The sequence below is a fragment of the Perca fluviatilis genome, chromosome 1 (assembly GCF_010015445.1).
Source record: "Perca fluviatilis chromosome 1, GENO_Pfluv_1.0, whole genome shotgun sequence".
In the NCBI taxonomy this organism is placed as follows: Eukaryota; Metazoa; Chordata; class Actinopteri; order Perciformes; family Percidae; genus Perca; species Perca fluviatilis.
In genome coordinates this window covers 34,992,212-35,018,800 of record NC_053112.1, presented here as the reverse complement: position 1 = coordinate 35,018,800, position 26,589 = coordinate 34,992,212, and the positions used below count along the sequence as shown (strand labels likewise).

Below are 26,589 nucleotides of genomic sequence, written 5' to 3'. Positions count from 1 at the left end.
TAGCAGCATTTAGCAGGTATTTTAGCAAAAAAGAACCTAAAGCTAACAGTATCTGTCCAAAACTCTGTAAATCACACCAGTACTGTATTCACTGTTGTCAAACTGGTCTTATAACTTTTATTACATCTTAATGAACAGCCCAAATGGTTCCACTTTACTTGAGGTCAAGGGAATTATTCTTGAGACCGTTAGAAAATAAAATAAAATTTAATAATGAAACTTTATAACATCTTTATGACTTCTATGGCATCGTAATGAACAGTCCAGATTGTTTCACTATACTTAAGGTCAAGGAAAAATATTCATGACACAATTATAATGGTCTCATGACAGCCAATGTAAAAACCAACCACTTATGAAGGTTTAACGTAGACATGAAGCTAAATAGTTTTGATAATTATGCCTGCTATGACATATTTATAACAGGTTATGTTGTTTAGGTTAATGTGAAGTTGTCATAAATAAGAAATTGACAGCTTATATTGTCTTGCTTAATGTCAAGTTGTCATAACAGAGAGATTGTTGACTTCGTTAATGTCAAGTTGTCTTAACCCAAACATCTCGAACACTGCTAACTTTGCATTAAAGGTGTCATAATTTACCGAGTGACACTTAATGACAACAGTCATGAAGACTCATAAAGACTCCTTATGTTCATGACATGTGCCATGTCATGATTACGACGGTGTCATGTCAGTCTTATGCACAGCCTTTCAAATAAAGTGTTACCCGTGTTATTATTGATCCAGCAAGCAAGCAGGAACTGATTTCGTCTACATGTGTCAATATGACATTTTTCTTTTTCTCTAAGTTCTACCGTATAAGAGAGGAAAAATATCAGAAGTACATATAACAGTCCTTCTTTATCCTTGGCTTGTTCCTACACATCTGAGGATAACACATAACTGTGTGAATTTACTTTATACAGTTTAATATTATTTTTGATAACATATGTCCTTCAGCCATTCAACAGTGCAAGCTGCTCTGCGTTTATTACGCAGATGTCCACAAAACCCAAACCCTGCCCTCTTTGAACAAGATGCATAGTAGGAGTAAGGAATAACAACTGTCTGATTTATCAAATGGTAGACAAAGGCAGGTGGAGGCTTAGCTAGAAATGGAATGAAAGAGAAAAAAACCTTGAGCAGTCTCTCTGTCCAAGGCTCGGTGTGAGCTGCCAAAGATCTAGGAGCACTAAGGCTCTAAAGTGTTCATCGACTCTCCTCCCCATCCTGTTCAATCGGAGAAGACCTTGAGCTGAACAGAAACATGAGGGCTGGCCAGCCGAGCAGAGAGAAAAGAGGGAAAGAAAACAAGACAGAGACCGATAGAGCAACAGCGGAAGTCTGTCAGCTGCCACATACATCTCCAGATAACAGGCAGCAGTGTAAACAGCGGAAGCAAACAGGGAATAAACTTATACTTCATCTGTTCAATATACTGTATGTAATCAAATATGGTAATCACCGCCAGCAGAAATCACAAGATGAGGAGTAAGAGAAGGGACTTAGGGCTGAGCGATATGGAGAAAATCAAATATCACGATATTCTTGGCCAAATACCTCAGTATCGATATTGCAGGGATGATAATTGATGCTTTTTAACTAAATTGTATTTCCACACTGAGATTTTTGATAAATAATCATCCGAAATGTCGCTTAAATGACTAAGTGGGTAAAGGCAAATAATAGAACAGCTAGAACAGTCTGGCAAGTTCAGAAAATGACATCACTTTACTGTAATGCAGCCTTTAAAACCAGGGAAAGACAACATTTACAATATTACAATATCCAAAATCTAAGACGATAGCTAGTCTCATATCACAATATCAATATAATATCAATATATATTGCCCAGCCCTACATACACTCTACAGCAGGGGTCTACAATGTTTTTTTTTAAGCCAAGGACACGGAGCAGGGACCCCCCTACTACATACATTGTTTAAAATAAAGTTGCATATTAAACTGGGCCTGCAATGACGTGTGGGCAGCCTAAAGGCTATATACAAACCTTTTTAGTGCATAGAATACTAAGCTATTAATATAATAATTGTTGGCATGATTTTATAATTTTTTTTTTTTCTGTAAAAAATCCTTAGGATTAACTGTAGCTGTTGATCTCAGTGACTACATTACTTATGGGCCAGTAAGCCTATCATCATTGGGGTTTATCCACAAATTGTGAAGCTGATTTGTATTTGCTTATAATATTCCAAATAATATGTTGGATTCATATTAAGATATTTCAATTTCCCCCTGTTGAAGATCTCTGCTCTACAGTAAAAAAAAACATAGAAAATAGAGAATAACTGACAGACACTTCTTCATGAACTCCCGGCACTTCTTCCTCTGCCTTCATGCTCCTACATGCAGAGGCTGCCAGCCACTGAGAGGGCCTCTCCACTTTAACACAAAGAACCTAGAGAGGAACACTTCCCCTCTTCTCCACACACTCCATATAAATATATGGGATCAATGTAGCAAAGGCCTTGGCTTCTAACTTAAGAGTGATCACTGTGTCAATCTTCTACAGCTCACTGTTGACTTTTTATGTTGCAGATCTAAGTCTGCTTCTTTACTCAGTGTTAAATCAGTCTGCACAGGAGGCTTCTAGTATGAGGTTTGCTGTGTGGCAATATAACAGACGAATCTGTATTTCATCATGTTTATGTCCAATCAACATCTTCTTCAGGTGATTCAAATGTGCCTGGCGTATGGTTTTGCTGCCAGAAGATGTGAGCTGGCAATAGCCTGAGTACTTGGCTTTTCTTGGTGCAATGCAGCGTTGTTGACTGCATTTTATAAAAAAAAAAAAATAAAGGACCCCTCTAGCCATGGATGAGGCTAAGTACGTAGAATAAATCCATGGGAGAACACCAGTCGTTTTTATGCACAGCAATGTTTAATCACAACCTAAAAAATGTCTGCTTATATACTAAACTGTAGTCTGGATCAACAGAAATACATTTTCAGGATAAAGCCTGACCGCCAGATGTCAGGCCTTGCCCCTTGCCTTCTGCTCTCTGTGTGTTGCCGTTCTTAAAATCCCTTCACTACAGGAAACAACAACAACCTTTGAGCTAGCAAGCTACACGCTGAAAATGGAAAGTTTTGAAGAACATCTGGATCGTGCAACAAGGCAGGCCTGCTTGGGGAATGACTGTAAAGATTTACAAGGAATATGTTTACGGCATTTACTCTCTAACTGGGGGGGCGCCTGGGTAGCTCACCAGGTTGAGCGTGCGCCCCATGTACAGAGGGCTCAGTCCTTGCCGCAGCGGCCGTGGGTTCAAAACCAACCTGCGGCTGGCAGGGATCATAGAGTCATTTTATCGGAGCTTTCCGAGCTGAAAACATCTGCCTGCTGCTGGAAAACCAAAACATGAGCTAAAACAGGCTTAAAGGCTCCTTAGAGCTGAAGGAGCCGGCTGGTAATTAGACGTGGGCACTATGAGCACCTCCTAACATATTACAGTCATTTGATCAATTGTTAAAGGTGCAGTAGGTAAGACTTATAAAACTAACTTTCTGTCATATTTGCTGAAACTGACCCTATTTCCTAGGTAGAACTACATGAAGCAGGTAATAAAAAAACAAACAAATCTGGCTCCTCTGGCACAATCTACAGCCTGTAGTGCGATTTGCAAAAATCCACCGCTCCCCGTTCAGATGCACCAATCAGGGCCAGGGGGTGGGTGTCTAACTGCGTGTCAATCACTGCTCATGCATACACACTCATTCTCCCTTGTGGGGGGAAGGGCTTAGGAGACCATTTTGGGCTTTAGCGGAAAGGGGGAAGTTGTCGATGTTCACATTTTTTGGCTAAGTCCTGGTTCTTCACAATATATAAAAATATTGATTGGTGCTTCAGGTATCTCTTAAGGAAGTTCCACAGCCAGCCTAAGTATCTCAATAACTTGTTGGAATTTAAAAAATGTGTGCAAAGCCCTAGCACTGCATATTTTTGAACATTTTTGCTATTTAGTCATGAACTGCCTCACATAACATAGCACGTGCATCTCATTATTGTCTTTTTTTATGCTGATCCATCTCTACACAGCCTACTGAATGAGGTATATGCTCTCTAGGGGCTAGATTTATCAAGCCGTTTGCGCCTGTTTGCAGGCGCTAATTGGTCGCAAAGACGGACGTAACCGATGCGGGCTATTTACAAACAGGGCGCACTTGGGTAAAATGGCAGATTGTCTGCCACATGAACGAGAAGAGACAAGTTGCGCTTTCAATATGCGTTCGTGGGAGGGTCGTGGGTTAAGTGGGAGTTCCACCCAAAAAGGTGGGAGGATAAGCTCAAAGTGCACCTAATTATATATTCCGTGGTATTTACAAAGACAGTAAGTCAGTAAGTAAGTCTATTCTGCGGGGGGAATTCTCCGCCTCTTAAAAGCAGGTCTAAACCAGCCGCAATCGAGTTTCCTCGTAGACCTTTATGCCGCTGGTGAAATGGTAACAGTAATTTGAGCAAAACGAAGACATAGGCGAGGCTGAAAATATTTTTAACACAAGAATCACACTTTGTCAGTGAACACAACATCATTTAGCGTTACAGATCAAGCAGCCATGCAATATTAGAGTTACTGGAAGAAATCAAAGATGAAATTGAATCTCCCACTCAGCGTTCACATCCCATTCCAGCAGTTGTTAAACTCCTCGCTACATTACAAATATTGGCATCAGGATCATTTCAAACAGTCATAGCATCAGCAGTGGGAATATCGCAGTCTGCACTCAGCCGTATCATAGCACAAGTACCGCTTTGATACAGCGCAATTTACGGTATAGTGGGCGGAGAAAGACGCTGATTGCCTGATGGGCGTCAGGGTTGATATATACTACGCAAAATGTGGAAGCATAGCGTGCGCTATTACCGAACTCGCATAAACAGACGCAGCGCAAACTGCGCTAGCGTTAGTAAATTAGGCCCTAAGTGCTTTCTAGTTGATTATGTTTATCATGGCAACCACTTTGGTTTTACAAGCCCTTTTTATCTTGCTCTCAGATATACTAGCCTGCAACATAATGTATTCTGGTTTTCAAAACTGTTATAATTAGAATGAATCAGTAGAATGTTTTTTAGATCTTCCGATGGAAGTTTTTATCAAACTATATGTCTCCTTTTCTGGTGCCTATACTGTCTTATATTAAAGCTTGAGTTTCCACCGTCAACTCTCCATTCTTCTCTATCCTACAGGATGTCGCTAATTGCCTGAATGTTACCCAGTCACCTCACAGTCACACTGCTAAGTTTTCTGAGCTGTGAAAACGTCCCACAGAACGGCTGAACGGTGCTCATTCATCCTAAATTTAGCCCACTCTCCTGATCCCTTCGCCACGGCTGTGGGAAACACGGCATGCGTTCCCCTCTCTGCTCTCAATCCAGGGAGGACCTGGCCTGGGCTGTCCTGTCAAGTGCCCGATTGTAACTCACAAGAACAGCTGTTGTGTTCGGCGTGTAGGTGCCCTTCCTCTGCCTCTCAGAAGAGGCTAAAAAGTATGTTTCCCCACTCTTCTCTCTTTCTCTCGGAGACATACCCATAAATAAAATGAAACAGTCCTTTATCCTCGAACCTGAAACAATGGGTTCACGCATTCGGCTGAGTTACAGTATGTCCACAGAACACCACAAGGACGAGGAGGCTGAGCTAGTGGCCTGGCTATTCAGCCATTTATCCTAGAGGATGGCATACTGATAATGCCTTGTGGTCTCGACATATGTTTCCATCAAACGACCCACTTAGAGGTTCGAGATTCCCAATTCAGTGACCTTCCTTTAAAAAGAGCTTTGACCACAGCTACTGTATAATTTTCTGAGCTGAATATGCGATGCTGTGTGCCGAAAGCCTGCTGCTAGCATCCGTAAAGCTATTTCCAAAAGGACTGAACATCAACCTTGAGACTGTCTGAGTGAACCAGACTAATATTGTCTGTTAGGTTCTTTAAAGGTACATTAAACTCTGAAAAAGGGATGTCGGAGAGCTGTAACATAAAAAAAAATTCAGTTGCTGTGGGTTGGCTCGTACGCAGGCAGACTTGGAAAAAGAAAAGAGAGGGTTTGTGTGTGTGTTTGCGCGCGGCGTAGACTGAATACAAACCAAAAGCCCTGCATTAAATAGATGTCAGAGCGTGTCCTTCTTTCAGATGGTGAGCCATGCTGCAGACTTTATATATATATATATATATATATATATATATATATATATATATATATATATATATATATATCATATATATATATATATATATATATATATATATATATATATATATACATATATATATATATATATATATATATATATATATATATATATATATATATATATACACACACACACACCAAACGTTGCTCTGGGCCCAAGGACACCCAGGGCACATCACCCACTCCTCCGAGGTTCCTGAAACTTGCTTATGAAGGCTCCTTTGTAATAAGCGACCCTGAAGAAACCCACAATATCACAATATCTTTCATTTCTTCCATCTGCATCATCAGTGTCGTCAGCATTTAACAGCCTAAATCTTAGTCATCAGGGCCACTAGTGTTGCTGTCATTCTCTTTACCGTCATCACTTTCATATCTTAAATCACTGTCGTCCTCCTCTACCTCATTATCACCTCCATAAATATCTCATTGCTCCCTTCCGCCCCCGGCCCTCGGGCTGACCTGTTCCTCTCCCTGTCCCAGTTTCCTCCCTTCTGACGACGAGTAACTTGGGCGGCCTACTTCTGACGGAAGGACAGTGTTTGACTCACTCGTCAGGTCGGGGTGAGACATAACCACATCAGTGGAAGAGCCAGTTACATACTGACCAGGAAGATGAGCTGTTCTGTAGTCAGTGGTGGAAGAAGTATTCAGATCCTTTACTTAAGTAAAAGTACTAATACCACACTGTAAACATACTCGGTTCTTCCATCTTCCACATTTATTTATACAGGGAAAGATCAGACTGAGACAAAGGTCTCTTTCACAGCTGAGCCCTGTGTACAGCATTATTTAAAAAAAAAAAAAAAAAATAGAGAACCCACAACACAATTACAAATAACAATTACATTTAACAACAATTGGGTCATTAAGCATGGCTTTAAATTGCCAAGTGGGAACCAAGACATCTGGCTTCAGTTCCTTTTGAAACTCATTTCAAGTAAAGGTAGTCAGGAAGCTTATGCATTAGAGCCTTATAGAAAAACATCAACCAATGCCTGGTCCTCCTAGAGACCAACGAGTCCCAGCCCACTAGAAAATTGGAACCAGTAATGAAACGCAATGCTGCATGATAGACTGCATCTACAGTTTTTTTAACAAGTTACAAGTGAAAAGTCCCGCATTGAAAATGTTACTTAAGTAAAAGTATGTAAGCATCATCATGAAAATGAACTTAAAGTATTAAAAGTAAAAGTACTACTCAATGCAGAAAAACCCTCAGTTCTGTCAATCAGCTCAGTGTTTAATCGTCTAATCATTTCAGCTGGACCGTTATATTGTTGGGTAGTTTCATTTATAATAAAACATCGTATTTTATAAACTACTTGTGTTTTGTATGCACAAATCATAATTTGTAAAATAACTAGTAACTAAAGCTGTCAGATTAATGTAAAAAGTACAATATTTCTCTCTGAAATGTAGCGGAGTAGAAGTAGAAAGTGGCATGAAAAGACTCAAGCCCAGTACAAGTACCTCAAATTTTTACTTAAGTACAGTATTTGAGTAAATGTACTGTACAGAAATAGACAGGGAGAGGGGGGCAGGAAATATGTAAAGGTGCGGAGATGGATAATAGTGAATGCATGCAGTGTTCTGCAGAGTATTTAGCTGACATATATATATATATGTGTGTGTGTTGATGTGGCAGGTATGTGTGTGTTCAAGCCTCCGTCTGTCTTGACTTGCTTTTGTCTTCCTTGCTCCCTGACTCATTGAGGCACGTCGATTGTTCGATTGACAGAAGGGCCAGTAATGAAAACAAAAAATCAAAGCTCTGTTCCAGCCGGGCAGCTCTAGCGCCTCAAACCACAGTCAAATTAAGAACTAATGGAAAGACAATGGCAGAGGATGGCAGAGAGAGAGAGAGAGAGAGAGAGAGAGAGAGAGAGAGAGAGAGAGAGAGGCGCTACCTTTCTCCCCAAAGAAGTGGACAATGTGAGATCCAACCCATTCTTAACAGAACATAAGTACACAGACAAAATGTCTCCCCACAGGGCCATTCTGGCTACATCTTGCATTAATATATTCATTCTATTAGCCGTAAATTACTTCTTTTTCACAGAGGGCCACTAAATAGCATTAATATGGCTCCTATTATTTTTTTACGTTAACACTTTCTCTACTTTGCTGGCTTTACACTGGCAGGGGCACTTTGGAACCTGACTGGATCCATTCAAATTCATCCTTTTACACAAGCGTACATGCAAAGCCTTTTAAAGGGTGATACAGACAGAGACACATAGAATGGTTCAATGCTGAATGGTCAGGGCTACATCCTGTACTTCACATGACTCTTCATGTGTGTGTCTAAACGGCGTTAATTGTCCATGCATTCTACGCGGAACATAAAGACTTGGTTTCAGGGACAAAACCTGAACAAAGTCAGTCAAAGAAACATCTGTGGCCCCTCTCATTCTTTGACGCCAGCCCAGAACCAGGGCCAGTGTGTTTCCAGGAAGGCAGCCTGTTCGGAATATTACTAGGAAACGGTCTTGAAATCCCCAGCGATCTTTGCCAAAGCTTCGGTTAAAGCGCTCGCCAACTGTTTCACAGCGGCCATCCGTGTTTCTCTCCTCTAAGGTTAGCGGGGGCTGCTGGGAGCAGCAGGGTCTCTGCACCGTATAAATGTTTGGACAGGAGAGGCTCCAGGTTGCTCGGGAAAACAATGGGACCAAACAGGACCATCAAAGGCATCTAGCGAGTTCAAAGGCTGGGAGGGAAAACTTTACTTTAGGCCCATACTGGCAGAAACAGAGGATTACTCAGCATTAGAAAGCTGGTCCGTCACTATTGACAGTGGTAGTTTTATTTGAGCGTCACATCGAGGAACTAGGCAATGTAAGACGTGAGCGGTGAGAAATTGCGGTGTGCTTTAAAAAGGGGCATCTGGTAAATCCCACAAACATGTAGCAAGAGATTTTCACACTAGAACCAAACGTCGGCCATGTGAGAGACGCTCTTCTTTGACAAGTCAACGAAGCGCCGACCAAGTTGGGTGATCTTTGCCCCGCGCCATCTGGCAAAGCTAACAAAATCAATCTTGCCGCTGCTGACTGGGAGTGATTTTGTGCCAAGCCATCCATGAACCATTAAGGTTCATTAGTTTCCTCTAAGGAAAAATGTGAGGGGCTGAATATCAGGAGGAAGACACACGTCCACTCCACTCACCCCATGTCTTTCCACAACCGAGGAACATTCAGGCATACTTTGCTTGCTTTTCCGTGTTTATTATTCTACTTCTATCTTTTATTCCACATTGGGAGTAATCAGTTGCAGGGGAGTCTATTTTCCACCTCACACAGCCCCACTGGTTATCAATGGGACCTTTCAGAAAGGACCTTTCCTCCACTGATTGAAACATCATTTCCTGCTGGACGAGCACACTGGGGCTATTGAGATGTGCCCCCTGTAACTCTCTCGCTATGGCCTTTTCATATTTACTAGTGACCCCAAGACCTCTGGTCCAACATACATATGGTATCAGCTTGCAGGGGGCTGAGTTTGCAAGGGGCATAAATGCACCCAAACATTCTCTCAGTATGGAGCAGTCAATCTAAGAGATACAAGGCAGGGTTTTCACTGCAACTCCTGCTCCGTTCCAAAATAAATAAGAGTCCCCGAAGAAAGCGTCTGAGCCAAGTCAAGGGAACAGAAAAAGACCTCCTCCGTAATAAGACTATATTTAAAGAACCCACCAATCAGAGCAGCTTGCACAAGATAATCTAACGGCGACCCACTAAAACGCACGGCACATTAAATTGACTTCCATGTGGATTTCTTGCTTGTACTATAAAAAAAAAAAGGCCTGTCAGCTCCCTGACGTTTTGAGGGTAAGGCAGAGATTAGATGAGAGAGAGGAGGAAGAGGGGAGAAAGAAGGAGGGGTGGAGATATACAGAGAGCAGCGAGAGAGAGAGAGAGAGAGAGAGAATGCGGTTCATTGCTGCATCTCTATGAAGCTAAGGGATACAACCCATGTCTCCCCGGCTCCCCGACCAATTACTAACACACACATTGATTCATTGAGGCGACGAGGTGTGGAGAACACGGGCATAGACACGGCGGCAGCGAGCAGTCGCGGGGCTTACACATTAATCTAAGCCAAACAATGCTGCAAGTTCACAGAGTTTGACATGTTGAAAATACATCAGCGTCAATGGAATTAGGGATAGCTCTACAAACACATCCCGCACGTAGCATGCAGGGGAGTACATGAGGGATAGAAGATTACCTGTAGGTCAAAGAATTTGCTGTATCTCCTGTAGATGATGTGGGAGGTGTTGTCAGAGTAGGTGACATTGATGAGATATACCTGCCAAGAGAAGAAAAGGTAAAAGAAAGTTAGAACTTGGGCCTCAAGCTATCATTTTCATTCAAGTCTTGTTGTGTCCAGCCTACAGTGCAAAATCCTGATATTCAACTAAAATGATATAAAGCAACCAATCGTGGCATTTGAGAAGCTGCAACTAGGGAATGTTTGTCACTGTTGCTTAATGAATGACAAACGATTAACTTAGAGCTCCAAAGATGAATCAGTTAATCGATTAGTTGTCAACTATTAAATTAATTGCCAACTAATTTGATGATCGACCTGTTTGAGTCATTTAATGGAGAAAAAAAAAGTTCTTTGATTCCAGCTTCCTAAATGTGAATATTTTCTAGTTTCTTCTCTCCTCTGTGACAGTTAACTGAATATCTTTGAGTTGTGGACAAAACAAGACACATGAGGATGTCATCTTGGGCTTTGGAAAACACTGATCCACATTTTTTACCATTTTATAGACCAAACAACTAATCGATTAATCGTGAAAATAATGGACAGATTAATCGACAATGAAAATAATTGTAAACTGCAGCACTAGATTAACAGATGACATTGGCAATCATTTTCAATCAACTATTCATTTACTCAATCTTTTCAGCGCTCATTGAAACAATATGCCAATGAATTGATTGTAATGGCATACACATGTGCTTATAGCACCAACAAACTCACACAGACCAGGACCAATTCCCCCAACATGAACGTTCAACAACACACACTCATAAATCTGTCAGCCGTTGACACTCAGGGATAGATGGTGGTGACATCATCCCGCCTTTGTCAGCACACTGACCTGTTGGCCTTTACCCTTGGCTGAAGCAATCCCCCAGCCCTAAGAGGCCTGATAAGATTGAGACGGAGTCCATTTATCCGTCAAGAGGAGGTAAGTGATGCCGCTATCATTTCTAATCTAATGAAACATGGATAACCAAGGTAACACATCCAGAGGCCAGGAATTTCTCATCAGTGACGTTAAGAGAAGGTGGGATCTTTAATCTGCTGATATACCGTTGTTCAGAAAAGGGCTCTGGATGTCAAAGTACTCAAGTGGATAAGTTGATACATTATTACACTATTACATTAGGCTTTTGAAGGGGAAATCACACTCAGTTAACGGTTTATTGGGTACACCTTCAGAATCTAATCTAAAACTTATACAGTTCTAACACAATGTCCACCTCATGGTTGTAAATGGCGGTGGACATAATATTAGAAAACCTTCTCAATGTAATGTGATCGAGAACAACATCGCCCAAACTACATCATGTCCTTGACATCAAAATAGGTCCATTGCCATTGCCTTTCAAAACAACCCATGTGTTTTTCTCCTCCGTGGCTATTGGCAAGATGACATTGTTTGTCAGTGCCTTCAAAAATGAGATATGATGCATGACTACAAGAGGTTGCTTCGTAAAACTCAAATATTCAAGCATTCACAAAATAACATATTTATTGCATTAGATTCTACGAGTCTACCAAATAACCCGGTAACACTGTGTCTATCAGCAATTTTATTCTTGACTGGTGTTTTCTCTTTGCACAGCAGCTGGATTTTCGCCATGTCACGAGATCACACGAGAATCGCGAGATCACAGATGACACGAAAATCCATCTTGCCAGGCTTCAAGTAATTTGTTTGTGTCTGGACAGCAGTGAGACAAAACCAATCAGCGTCCGGAAAGGAGTTACTGGCAGCTATGGGCGTGGTTTGGGCGTATGTGACGGCCGCAACCGTAAAAATGGCGAATGTAAGTACCTTTCCTTTTCCCAAACAGTTTCCAATGACCACTTCTCAGACGGTTCTGTGTAACAAACCATCTGGCGCGTCAGGTTAGTTCCCTCTTTCGCCATTAAGAAATCATGACTTTTATTTAGAATACAGTGGGAAATCCATAAATACTGACATATATTTTCCTTTTTTACATTGTCGTTTGCCAGATCACAACAGACTATAACAGCCAAAAAACATTCATGGCGTTTCCGTATATTTGGTGCCCACTGAGCACTTCAAAGCTGTACACCTCTGGCACGTACTCAATGTACAGCTAAAAACAGCCATTATGAAGTGATTTGCTATAAAACAAGATGTTGTCACCCAGCCAAGGAATGCCAGCTAAGTGGCCCAGACACAGCGCAAATAGAAATCCACTTAGCATCAAGCCGCCGTGAACACAGAAACGATTGACTTTGCCTCTTGTGTAGCATTCAGATTAAATAAAGGCAATGTGTTTCCCTGGTGAGGCTTTTTCTGCTCCTTATTCCAGCAGGCTCCATCTTTCTGACTGATCTTACACTGTCACTCCAACCCTGTGTACCTGCCAAAAACCTCCAGAGCAGAGCCGAGATGCATGAGGTTGAAGCAGCAGCTTGAAACAAAAGAGGTTCCCCAACAAAGCCGAGGGTTAAAAGGCCTTGTTGCTGCTGGAAGGGGCTCAGCTGCTGCTGGCAAGGAGCCACCCCAGTATGTTAACTCCCATGCAAACAGAGCTACTGGCATCCAGAAGCTGTGACTGTCACACTACACTGACAAACTTGTTCTTAGCACGGTAGGGGGCCTCCACAGTGATTAGCTTTGGCATTTATGGCTATGAAAATGTGCTCCCGGGGTACTGCCGAGTTACAAAAATCACAAAAGTCAAAAACGGGTTTACTGTCTGACACAGTCAGCAATGTTTTTTTTAAAGTGTCTTTGTGACTTTTGTAGTATAACACGGACTTGTTAGTATAGCAAAGAACTCTTTTAAGTGCTCACTTACAAAGCATCTCTTAAAGACATGAGAGGACATTTCAGAAAACTGAAAAGGCACACGTGGAAAAAGTGATTTCTCTGGCGGCTGAGGTCTCACTCACGTCACGTGGGGCTTCATCCTCTGTAAAGGCCACACTTGAATTCACTGGCACAAGTACCCAAAATACCTTTATGCTGTTGGGGCATGCCAGTCAACACTGATACTGGGACTTATCTAAATGACTCAGAGAGATATGCCTCAGAGGGAATGGAGGGGCGGCCCCAGCACTTGTCAGAGCTGGCTTGTGTGTGGTAGAAATGTTTATGCGTACACTGAGTGTGTACTATAGGGCTACTGATACCACGTTTGTGAGGCAGACACCAAAATTTAAAATTTGAGAGCTTAAGAAATTCCATATATTGGTTAATATTCCGTTTTCATCCACAGTAGGTAGTGTAGTGGCTCTATGGATGCCAATGTTGATCAGTCGGTCATGAAATTTTGAACACACATTCATGGTCCCCAGAGAATAAATCCTAAATACTTTGGTTATCCCCTTACTTTTCCTGAAGTGCCATCATGAGTTTGACATTTGTGTTTTTTTGTTGAGTGTCTTACCAACTATTGGATGAATTTCCATGAAATTTGGTACCGATATCCATGTGCCCAGAGGATGATTCCTAATGACTTTGGTGATCCCCTGAGTTATTATCTAGCACCTTAAGGTGGTCAAAGTTATTACTTATTCAGCAAAATATCTCGACATGTACAGGATGGATTGGCAAAACATCTTGAATAGAACTTGATGGTTCCAAGAAGATACTGTATATCCTAACCTAGGATTGATCCAAGACTTTTTCTCTTGTGCCAAAATGTTGTTCTGAGTGAAATGTCTGAACAACTACTGGATGGATTACAATGAAATTAAGACAGCCATTCATGTCCCCCTCAGGATGAATTGCAATAACTTTGGTGATCCGTTAACTACTGTAGGTGTGAAAAAAACATTTTAGTTAACTGAAATAAATAAAAACACTAGACTTCAGAAAAAAAAAAGAACTGACTGGGATGTCTACATGACTGTGAGTCAATTGTTGTGTTTCTTTTGTGATACCTATTCTGAACTTCTTAAAGCCTCCCACACAGGGGATTTCAGTTATTCTGGCTGATAAGACTCTGCTCAGGTTGAAGACGGGTGGGAGCTTTGATGGGAACTTATTAGGTCACAAATTCTTTCTACCAATAAGAATGATACAGCTGTCATTTGTCCCACCCTAACACAAGGCTCCAGACTGCAACCAACTGGTCGCATTGTGCGACCAAAATTTTAGAGTGTGCGACTGAATTTTACATCTAGTCGCACATGTGCGACCAGTAAATTTGCCCCCTTTTTTACACGTTAAACGTTGAAATTTCGGTACCTGAGAGCGCGTAAGCGCAAGTTTATCTGTCCTCTCTGAAAATTGACAGAGAGCAGAGCTCTAACACAAACACACACACTCGCACACACGCAGAGCTGCAGACGATGCAAACTACGTCGGCTCTGCAGTTTTGTTGAAGTCACAGTGAGTCACGGAAATGCTGATAAAGTGGTTTCAAGTGTGGTTACAGTTTTTCATAACTTCACGCAGACAGCGTTTGCTGCGATATATTAATGGCGAGCCGAAAGCGGTCACGGTGCTGTTGACGTTACACTTCCTCGGAGACGACCAGGCACAACAGTGGTTTCGATGCTATGGTGACTGACTGACAGGCTGAGGTTGTAAGGCAAGGCAACTTCATTTCTACAGCACCTTTCAGCAACAAGGCAATTCAAAGTGCTTTACATGAAACATTAAAGAGCAATTAAAAACGGTCATGATGAAAATAAAAATTAAAAATAATATACAAATACAATAATAAACAAAATATATATATATATATATATATATATTTTTTTTTTTTTTACTGTCATGACAGCCATGGGGCTGTCAGTTTACCTTATATGTTGCATCTTCAAAAGTGACACTGAATTTGAAACAGCACATTGTAATTTTTGCATCTATTATCAAAGTATTTATTAGTAATACAGTGGAAATTAGTAGAAATGTGAATATTTGGTTAGCATGTTGATTTACGGTGTAGGTCCCTAAATTTTCTGGTTGTGCCCCTAAAATTTTCAGTTGGGGGCCACTGTGCTCCTAGTGAAAAAAGTTAGTCTGGAGCCCTGCTAACAGGTGCAACAGCACTAACAGGGGACTCAGGAAGATGTCAATCAGTCAGTGTAACCACACCCACACAGTCCTGGGAAGAGGTCTACTCAGCCACATTAACTGAAAACGCCTGTGTGGATGTTCAGGGCTTGCCTCTGACATATAAAACTAATACTGAAACTGACACAAAATGAAACTAAAACTAAACATTTTAAAAGAATAAACTGAATGAGCAAACCCACTCCGGATACTATCTGGAAATAAACTGAATTGTAAAGAAAAATTAACAACAAAATATGTCTTTGGCATTTTCTGCAATTTCTTGTCACTTATTGACGCTTACAGACGCCCATACAAAAACGTCTGTAAAATCCGCTATATATATATAGGCCTGGTCAGGCTCTAGTGTAAATCCACATTAGTCACAGATCTATGTGGAACCTGCTCCAGTTCTACTCTGTGGCAGTGATTGTGTGCTCTACAAACTCTTCCCATCATGCCTCTGGGCAATTCTTTTCATCTCAGAGGCAAATCCATGCTGAGCTGAGGTATACGCCTGCAAGATGTGGACTCAGTGAAAAGATCCAAACCCCAGAAGCAGATGGGTATGTGATGGCAACCGCAGTAGAAAACAAAACCAACAACCATCCATGGTCTGCCCATGCTTAAAATATCAAGCTTAAACCTAATGCCCCCCCAGTCCCCAAAATAGACTCCATTCACTCCCAGTAAATTAGAACAGTCTGGGCTGCTGCCTCTCACAATAAAAGAGACATCTAGCAGCAACAAATTTTAATTTACCCGTAATGAAATCTGGCTATTTTGTTTTAATACATAAAACATGGTAGCTGCTTTGTGTTCACCTTTTCATGAGGAATGGGACACACTGATGCAACAACTAAAATAAGCCAACATGCTGACTCAGAGCTCAAGTACATTCAGTCGTGACTGCTAAGTACAGCCAAAATGCTTCAAATCAAGTATTTGGTGAACACTTTCCCCCAATGTAGCATTTATTAGCACTACACGAACATTTAAGAACTGTTTTATAACACACTATAATTTAGTTGTACACAACTGTAAGTATTTATTAATTAATAACACTATCTGTCAAAAATTATAACTTCTCCCATGAAAATGCATTAGTACAGTATATTACAACTGTGTTTCACTTTCCTGGGAGCCAGATGGATCTGCAAGCTCATGTTTCATTTGATCATGGCAGATATGTCTGGCCCCCCTCCTGTTCAGACAGTTTTCCAGCAGACATGGCCCTGGGCGGACCAATCACTTCGTTTTAAGGATGCACATATTGCTAATTTCTCAGCCGATACCGATGTGTAGAATTTTCATTTGGCCGATGTCAATACCGATGCCCATGTTTTTTTTGTTTTTTTTGTGCCAGGTAAACAAATAAATCTCATTTTAGAAAAATATTGAACCATCTTCATCACACTAAGTGTGAATGAGCAGAAAGCAGCACAGCCACACCGATGACTTCAGGAAAGCAGGAAGAGTTTCTGTTGATTCTGTCATTTCCGACTCCGGCAGTGACCATGACGTCTGTAATAGTCAAGTTGCAGGCTACCGGTAAGCTAACTTTACTCTGTGTCTTTAGCTGCATGCTACCAGCCCGTAAGCTACACTGTCTGCGAGGATTTCACCTTCTCGAATGCTGTGGTTAACATGGGCTGAGCCGCACATTGTCCGTCAGTGCTCTCTTGGCCTCCAGGGCATCCCTCTGTTTTTTATTAGCTTTTAGGCAATCGTACACAAATGTCACAGGAACATACTTTTTTTAAGCTGGGTAGGCTACTGCTGTATGAGTCAGACCACTTAACACAACAGCGCAAAATAGATAAACATCAGCTACTGCCATCAGCGCATGTCACCTCATTTGCTGATGGGCCAATGACAGTAAATAGAGCGTAAATCGGCCGATTCCGATGTCCAGCCAATGCATAATATTGGGCGGGTTTAAGATGATGACTGACAGAGAAGTGTCACCATCCGGTTGGTCTGTCCAGCGCAGCGCACCATGCTCATGAAACTCAATTCAAACTGTAATTTGAGAAAATTTGTGTCCAAGCCGCCATTTTGTTCCTTCTTGATAACGGACCAAGCACCGCCCCAACTTGCACGTGTCGCCAGAGATGATTTAGAAGCTAGATGCCACAGCTAAGACTAATTTCCTGCATCTGTGTCACGTGGGTTTCGCCACTACCACACCACTGTAGTAGACTAGCGGCAGGTCCTGAGTGTATTGATGCCAATGAGAGAAGTAAATATGAACACAGATTATGACCGATTCTCTCGCCCCATAGTCACCAAAGTAAATAGTGGACCCATTTTCCACAAGCCACATATCTCCAAAACATTCTGACACTAAAATTGTATTTTTCAGACGAACAAATCAGGAAAAAACAAACTTAGGGACTGCTAACGTTCGCAAACGCCCTAACAAAACCAATTTTCGTAATGCTAAATATGGCTTTTAGCTGTGTATCTTATGTTAGCAAAAAATAATAATAATGCGCTATCTTCAATTACGTTGAATCTTTGGTGTTGCTCACCGCAACATAACATATTTCGTTGTTTTGATTTGTTGTATGTCTATCCAATTGAGTCCAGAGGCTTTTTGGTCTGCACCCCTCGGAAATCGAAAATGAACTAAGCGGTTCTGTCTGGCGATGCCAGGCTAGTGTTTCACTATGTTGTCATTCATTATCTATTGAAACACTAGCATCCACTTATGGCTGCCCACATGAGGAGTTATTGCTGTTAAACAATACATTAATAAACACTTATAGCTGCATTGTAGTGTGTTAGAAACCATTTGTTAAAACTCGATGTACTACCTATGATAAATAAGGGTTACGCAATACCAAGAAAACCAATGACTCACTCAAACGTCAGTTAGGAAATCTTCTGCCTGTAAAATTGTATAATTTTATAAGATAAGATGAAATGGAAGATAAGCCATTTTCACAGCAGCCACAGAGACAAATTCATATTTGCAAGCATGAAAACAATATTAACAGGTCTTCAATATATCTTCCATGTTCTTGAGGGGATATAAGAACCACAGAAATCAAGATAGAAAAGCCCAGCATTATCTTGTGATTGCTGCAAGACATTCTTGCACGGCAGGCATGTCTGGACCAATAAGGCATTGCTGCAATTCCAACATGAAGGCGGAAATTTGGGCAAGGAGGCAACATAAGGACAAGCTCACTGGGAGAAGCATGATCCTCATGATCTCTTGATTTCTAACACTCAGCTGTTATTAACCACACCTCCATTTAGAAACAGGAAGGTGCTTGAAACTAAAATGGGTATCGAGGGATTAGGAAACAATGAGACTGGAACATAACTCACTGTAGATGACCGTAAAGGGCCTAACATGAGTAAGCTGGACCAGATGTACTACTGTTTTAGAAGGAACTCCTATCATTCAAGAGACATTGAATAATTCAGTGTAAAAACAAGTCTTTTCTTGATTACAGATTAGTCGAGTTTTTCTTCCCGATTCCACAGCAGTCACGTGTCAATACTCCATTTCTGAAATGTCATTTTCATTCAAGGGTCTAAAAATGTATTCATAAACAGGAAAAACACAAAGGAGGGAACAACTTAACAACTCAAAGACGGCTTAAGGGGCTTGAATGTCCCAGATAGCAAGAAAAGATCTGTTATTCCCACAGAGGAAGCAGGACTTGAAAACAAAAGTGTTATTCATGCTCAGAAGCAAAGAGAGAAACATGAATTCTAACGACAGAACAAATTGGACTTCTGATTATTTCATCATGTTCTCCTGAAATGGCTTTGAATATTAATGTTGAGTTTACAGATTACTTTTTTCCCCCCCTCTGACTGAAGACAACATTTTCTAGTAACATGACCATTAACATAATCCAGTGACCATAAGAGATGGTAGATAGTATATGAATAGAGAAAATAACTTACAGTTTCGGAGGACAGCCAGGACCCAGTCTCACAGTTTTCAAGTGAAGAAGGCAAAAGAGCCGAGTGCTTGGTGGGGCAGAGAATGTGGGCCTAGCCACTAAATGCAGCGAACCCCGCCTAAACTACTATATTTAAAGTGAACTGTAAAACAGACACACATCATACTTTCAGACCATGAAAGTGCGAATGTTCTGCCTACAATAAGTCAGGTTGGAAAAATTCTCTTTGCAAGGGAGTGAAGTCTTTCCACATGGAACCACAACTTAAATATACTCAGTTGTCTAATACAGCCAGTTCATTCTTTCAGTTGAGCTAGAGAGGTTAACAAATGACAATAAAGCATGACAAATTCTTTTAAGCCGTTTCTCAGCAAAGCCAACCAAAATGTCACAAGAGAAATAAACTGTAGGACAATTCCATTCATAGTCTTTGGCAGGGGGTATTTGGAAACCCCCCCTATAGACAGGGTTTTTGTATCTGCTGCCAAAACAGTGCCCTTTATTAACCACACACCAGGCCCACGCCACGGCTTTCCTTTACTGTGGTCACTTCCACTTTGTAATGGACTATATCCAAATCGCAGGCGGGGCACAATATTTGTTAAAGGCTAAATATGTGTCAAACCATTCTGAATGAAGTATTGTGGTGCTGCAGAGAGACGTCCCGGCCTACAAATCCTATCCTATCCTACAGTTTAATAAAAAAATCTTTGTTTGGTACAGATCCTCGCAAAAACCGCACTATAATCATTTTAATTGTTTTAAATATTTTACAATGAAAATGATCAGGACACAAAAATTATCATTCCCTCCAATATCGTGAATCATATCGCAATCTCAATATCAATCAAAATAATCGCAATTAGATATTTTTCTCATATCGTGCAGCCCTATTTTGTATCAGATCCCAATAAAGTCAAAAGACACACAAGGTTATGTGCTCATGTAAACAAAGGTTACAATTACAAACACTGCTTCAAATGTATGCCTTCATAGGATGAATCCAGTCGGGCTAAAAGCACTTCAATAGCAACATGAGACAACTAGTAGACCTCCAAAGAGGCCCGAGCTGTGCCCACTTACACTTTCCATAATAACCGGTTTCACTCACAGGTAAACTGCATCAGCAGAGGAACTGTGGTAACAAGTTGAAACTGAGTAAAAGGGATAATACAAGCCTATAGCATAGTATACATCACGGATGTGTTTAAGTTAGTGCAAGTCCAAGTCAAGTCTAAAGTAATTTGAGACAAGTCAAATTCAAGAGTCAAGTCTGTCAATCGAAGTCTCAGGACAAGTCTTAAGTCCTAGTGGCAAGTCCAAGTCAAGTTCGTTGAATGCACAGGCCAACATTAAGACGATTGCTTTTGCATTAATAAATACATGAACACAAAGCCCGATTTACAAAACTTGGGCGTGAAGTTTGAAAGACATGGGCATTTACCAGGCAGGAGTCAGGTGTCCTATTGAGTTGAATTATGGGAATTGTAGGATCTGGTGATTTTAGAGTATGGCCTATTTACTGGGGAGTAAAAGTCTCAATAGCTCGCCTTCCGTTGCAGTAACTTTAACCATATATGTATTTTTTTTTAAATCTGTCTCTAGTGAGCCGGTCAGCTACATTTTTAATATAAAGTGCCATCTCAAAATATTCTTGTTTATCAGTGTGCCATATCTGCATTAAGCCTGCCATTATCTACTGAGCCAGCTCAGACAGTGTTATTTTTTCCTTTGCGCCGCATTCTGTGAAGAGGCAACGAGTACTAGCCAATCAGAGGGCAGAGTGGGGTGGGTCCTCGTGGAATGTACATGGGGAAAAAAGTCAATCAAACTTCTGTAAATAGCAGGCTGTGCTTCTGCCAATGGCTGTGAAAGAGGTCCTTTGGCATTTGGATTGGAACCTTTCCAAAAAACTCTCTTATTGCTAGTGTGCCATTGGTTGAGCTATCCGCATGCCAATGGTAGCCCGCATGCCTAATGTTGATGACCCCTGTGTTAGAGCATTACTAAATCACTGGAGTACCCCTTTAAATTAAAGTATTTTTGGTAAAAATGTTACTATGATTGTACTCTCACTATAATTTGTGGTGGATATATTTTTAACCGGATGAAATATTTCTAATAAATCATCCCTGAGTGCTTTTGGTAGAGACAGAATATATTGTCATGCTAATCAGGCCAGTCTGATTCTATTAACTTTTTAGCCAATTTCCCTGACAATCTACAGAATCTCGTAAAGAGAGAGCTGCGAGCAAGACAACTCCATCTTTTTTCGTCTTCTCATTTCCCTCTTCTTCCTCCTCTCTGTCTCTCAGTCTCACAAAAACACACATCAGACCACACATAAATGGCCCGGCATCTCATCCAGTTAAAATCGATCAGTTCAGGTAATTTTCCATAAAAACTAAAACAGAGCCATCTCACTTGAGGTAGGACTGGCCAATATACCGATATTATATTGAAATCGTGATATGAGAATAGATATTGTCTAAGATTTTGGATATCGTAATATCGTAAGTGATTTATTTTCCTATTTTTAAAGGCTGCATCACAGTATAGTTATGTCATTTTAGCAGTGTGTTTAGCTAGCTGTTTAATTATTTGCCTTTGCCTACTTAGTCATTATCTATACTAATAATTACTATACTCAATACAGTATATATTATAATATCTACATTATTGATGATAATTTATTAAAAATCCCATTGTGTAAATATTTTGTGAAATCACCAAGTCAACCCTATACGCAATATCAGTATCAGTGTATTAGGTCAAAAATATTGTGATATAGGGGCGCGTGGTTAGCTCACCTGGTTGAGTGTGCGCGCCACGTACAGAGGCTCGGTCCTTTTTGCAGCGGCCGCAGGTTCGGTTCAGACCCACGGCCCTTTCCTCTCTCTCCCACTTTCCTGACTATATCTGTCCTATAAATAAAGGCAATAAAAACCAAAAGATAATCATAAAATAAGAAATATTGTGATATATCACCTGGCATTAACTTGAGCCCACACATGATGTCTTTCCACAGAGCATCGCCATTTCTGGGTGACATAGTCATAAGGCAAGCTGCGGAGAAGAACGCCGGGAGCTAGAGGCAAAGTTCAAGCACCACACCATGTGCTTTTACCCTGAACGCAGACAGAAGAGTGAAGGAGACGTCTTGCTATCGGAATAGAGCTGCTTGTCATGCTTTTAAGACTTCTGCAGGAGACAAATAAAACGTTCCACAATCACAAACAACATCTGGATGTATTGAACACATGAAAACATCCCCCAGCATGTGTGTGAGGTCCCGGTAATAACAGTGCGAGAACATCCGCCGCTTTTGTCAACCACTTGTGTCGGTGCACGCAACACAGATACACATTCTTGTCAGTATCAGTGTCAGAGATAGGGCTCTGCAAACTGAGCAACAAGAGTTGTCAAACTCCCAAACAATGGTCACTCCCCAAAAAAAATTAGGGCTGCTTGTATATGAAAAAAAAAAAATACATAATCACGATTATTTTGGTCAATATTGAAATCACGATTATTTAACACGATTACTCTTTGACTTTTGGAAAAATGTTGCAATAATTGAATTTAAAAAACAGTAAAACAGTAAAACAAATCAACAGTGAAAACACCATGAACTGTAAAATTTCCTTTCATACTTGATCGGATCGGAGCCAATATGGGCATTTTTAACTGATTGGGGATCGGCAGTCACCCCGATCCCCTTACTCTGATCATTTGCATCAGTGAATTCAACACAAGTAGGAGTTGATTTTATATGCAAGTTTTACAAAATGCTAGCTGCACTAAGTCAAATGTATTAAAAGACAAATCCGGCGCAAAATGAACCTAGGGGTTAATAACACATGTGTCAGAGTTTGACCGTTCTCTGGGATATGTTCTCATGCTAATTGAATGTGACCAGTTTTAGCGCAAACCGCCAATTAGCTTATAACGCTAGTCATCGGGGCACGGCTAAAGTAAAAATAAATCTCTATTTCTATACCACTAACAAGGCCCAAAATAGCACCACACTTCCACGGTAGCATAACGAGGGCCCCTACATGTAAACCGAAGCATTGAGAACTTTGTAAGTGTACAGAGAGTTTATTAAAAAGATAGTTTATAAAGACACTACCGTTCACGTATCTTGGGATCTTGGGAAAACAGTCACGATCAGTCGAACGACGAACGCCGTGCATATATTTTAATAAATAGATATAATTCATGCATTTCCATGTAATTACATTTCACAAACGTAATTCCTATCGATCCATTGGGAAACCACGGACCATGGGAGAAGTGACAGTTCAGCTCACATTGCACGGCGTTCGTCGTGACTTCTCAATGCTTCGGTTTACATGTAGGGACCCTCATTAATTATGCTACCGTGGAAGTGTGGTGCTATTTTGAGCCTTGTTAGTGGTATAGAAATAGCGATTTCTTTTTACTTCAGCCGTGCCCCGACGACTAGCGTTAGAAGGTAATTAGCGGTTTGCTAAACCTGGTCACATTCGATTAGCATGTAAACATATCCCAGAGAACGGTCGACTCGGTACACGTGTTATTAACCCCTAGGTTCACTTTGCGCCGAATTTGTCTTTTAACCCTTGTGTTGTCCCAGGTCAAAATTAAACACCTTTTTGACACTTTTGATGCATTTTTTTTTTTTTAATTTACAACTAACACCAAGTTATTACCACTAGGTTTACACTTATTTTTGGAATTCATGGACAATAATCCTCATTTGTAGGAAATTATACCTAATTTATTAGTTTAAAAAAAGCGTATGTAGGAACGTATGTTGATGGATAATCAGAGACTTCAAAGAGTCAAAGTTTAGTCAGAATACAGTTTTTAAAAAAATATGTAAATGCTAAAACTTGAATAAAACATCCAAAATTCAATAATAGTAGTGATCATGAATTGTGTGAAGAGCATTGTATGGAATCCATCTAATTCTTGGGTAATATTTCTGATTTAAAATTTTGAAAACGGGTCAAAATGGACCCGAGGACAGCACAAGGGTTAAGCCGAAGACATCTCTTAGTTACTTTGTTTACTTTTTTTATATTTTTTGAAACAAAAAAAGCTGTGTGCAGCTCTTTTATCCGATCAAATTCAAGCATCGGATCGGGACTCGGTGTCGGCAAACATTCAATATTTTTAAAAATCATATCGGGATTCGGGGCCCAAAAAATCTGATAGGGACATCCCTAACGTAATGTGCGAAAATAATCATTTTTCTCGATTACTCTGTTTTTGTGATCGTTAGGAGCCAAAATCAAAATCCCGATAAAAAAAAAAAATGGATTAATAATAATAATAATAAATTGAATTTATATAGCGCTTTTCATGGACTCAAAGTACTCCCCACACATCAGCCTTTCGGTTCGGGGAGCGAGCATCTGAAAACAGAGACCCTTTTCACCGAGATATCACTCCGTGTTTGATAGGCCAATAAATATTTGAGTGGGGAACAGCTCTCTGAAGACATGTTTTATGGTGCCAAATAACAACACCGTCTCCCAGTCTGGGCCTTTGGAGTCTCAAGAAAATGAAATGTTATGGGACTGGGACTTGTAGCAGAAACAGAAGCTTTTAGGTAAACATGGCAGTGCCCAACCTCATTCTCTCTTTTATCACCTCCTCCTGCAAACACAGAACACACAAACCCGGAGGATTCATCCGTTGGTTTGTGTGCGATTCGTGTTCGCGACTCAGCGGTCCAGCTTTCCCTACAGTCCGACGAGCACTTCCCTTTTGACAAAGCCCCCCGAGTCTCATTCCCCCTTCTCTCACAAGATAAGCATTTCCAGCTGGTTTCACAAACATTACAAATGAGATCTAAAGGAGGCCACAGATTGTGTCTTTCTCTCATTTTCTCTCCCTCCCTCTTTCCCTCTTTTATTTTCTCCCGCTCACAGTGACTAGCCTTGTCTCCTGAGACAGGGTAGCTAAGGAAACTAGGCCAAAGACTGGGCCGCTGAGAATTTAGTGAGTCCAAAACACATACAGGCCGGCTCTGAGAAGCTTCTTTAACTGTGCTTATAGTAGCCTGGATACATACTACTCAACAAGCCTACACATACAGTTTGACTGATTTTGGGAAGCTCATGTTACACTACTAAACTCCTCTGCGGGAGCAATAGCTGCGCATTAAGAGTCCAAGTTGCATTAAGAACATATTGCTGTATATATCATCAACAGCCATTAGTACCATTACACAGCAATGAATTCACTGTCTCTAAGCACTAGAGAATTCTGCCTGCGAGTGGATTTTGTCACATTAGCCTGCCAAGCACAATTGTTTATTTTCAACGTGTGTGTTTTTCAGGAATAGTTAAGACAAGAGTGAGATGAGAAGATTGATACCATTCTTAACATGGGAGTTATCCATCTTTTCATCTCACTCCACACACACACACACACACACACACACACACACACACACACACACACACACACACACACACACACACACACAACTGTATCTAACCTGATCAAAGACTCATATCATTAAACAGTAATTTTATCATTTTAAAACACACTTCATTTAAAAAATAAAAACTTCTTGGTTCGTCTTTCCACTGTTCCAACAATCACCACTCTGGTTTAGTTGAAATAAAACCTTAATTCACCCATTTATATGTGAAAATATGCTGGCATTGTACGACAAAAGCATTGTTTTTTTTTGTTTTTTAAATGGAGGCTGGTGGGTTTGGCGATGGCGATTTCGGAGCAGTTTCTGGTTAAGCTACAAGGATCTTACTCTTGAACAAAAAAGGTCTATCACAGTAGGAATCCTTTCCATAATGTTGTTAGACACTTAGAATGACAACCTGAGTCCGTCAGTGCCAAAAACGAGCACTTTTAGTGGAGGGAAACTGCGATGCGCATCTGCCCTACGGGATTACATTGCAGCTCGGTTCGTGGATGCCGGATGGAGCGTTCTCGCTCAATACTGGACCAATTTCAAAGACTGTGGTTTACATTAGTCACATCACCACACCAATGCATGGGGAAATAGGGTTAAAAAAATATCAAATTGACCCTTTTAAAAAAAGGTCAGATGGTGGTGTCATTATGAATTAATGCTGCTTCCTGTGATTGTCTCGTGGTAATGTATATATGTAATGTGTTCCCTCTTATAATTAAAAAAAAAAG

The 26,589-nt window shown here is 40.7% G+C and overlaps 1 protein-coding gene across 5 annotated transcripts in view; it reads right to left on the bottom strand.

Moving 5' to 3' along the window:
- sh3pxd2aa (SH3 and PX domains 2Aa) overlaps window positions 1-26,589 on the bottom strand; it is a 151,797-nt gene that overhangs the window by 120,702 nt on the left and 4,506 nt on the right. For all 5 annotated transcript variants that reach the window (XM_039797176.1, XM_039797182.1, XM_039797190.1 and 2 more), the window contains exon 2: window positions 10,450-10,530. In XM_039797176.1, coding sequence (XP_039653110.1) covers window positions 10,450-10,530 — 81 coding nt within the window. The remainder of the gene's footprint in view (window positions 1-10,449; window positions 10,531-26,589) is intronic.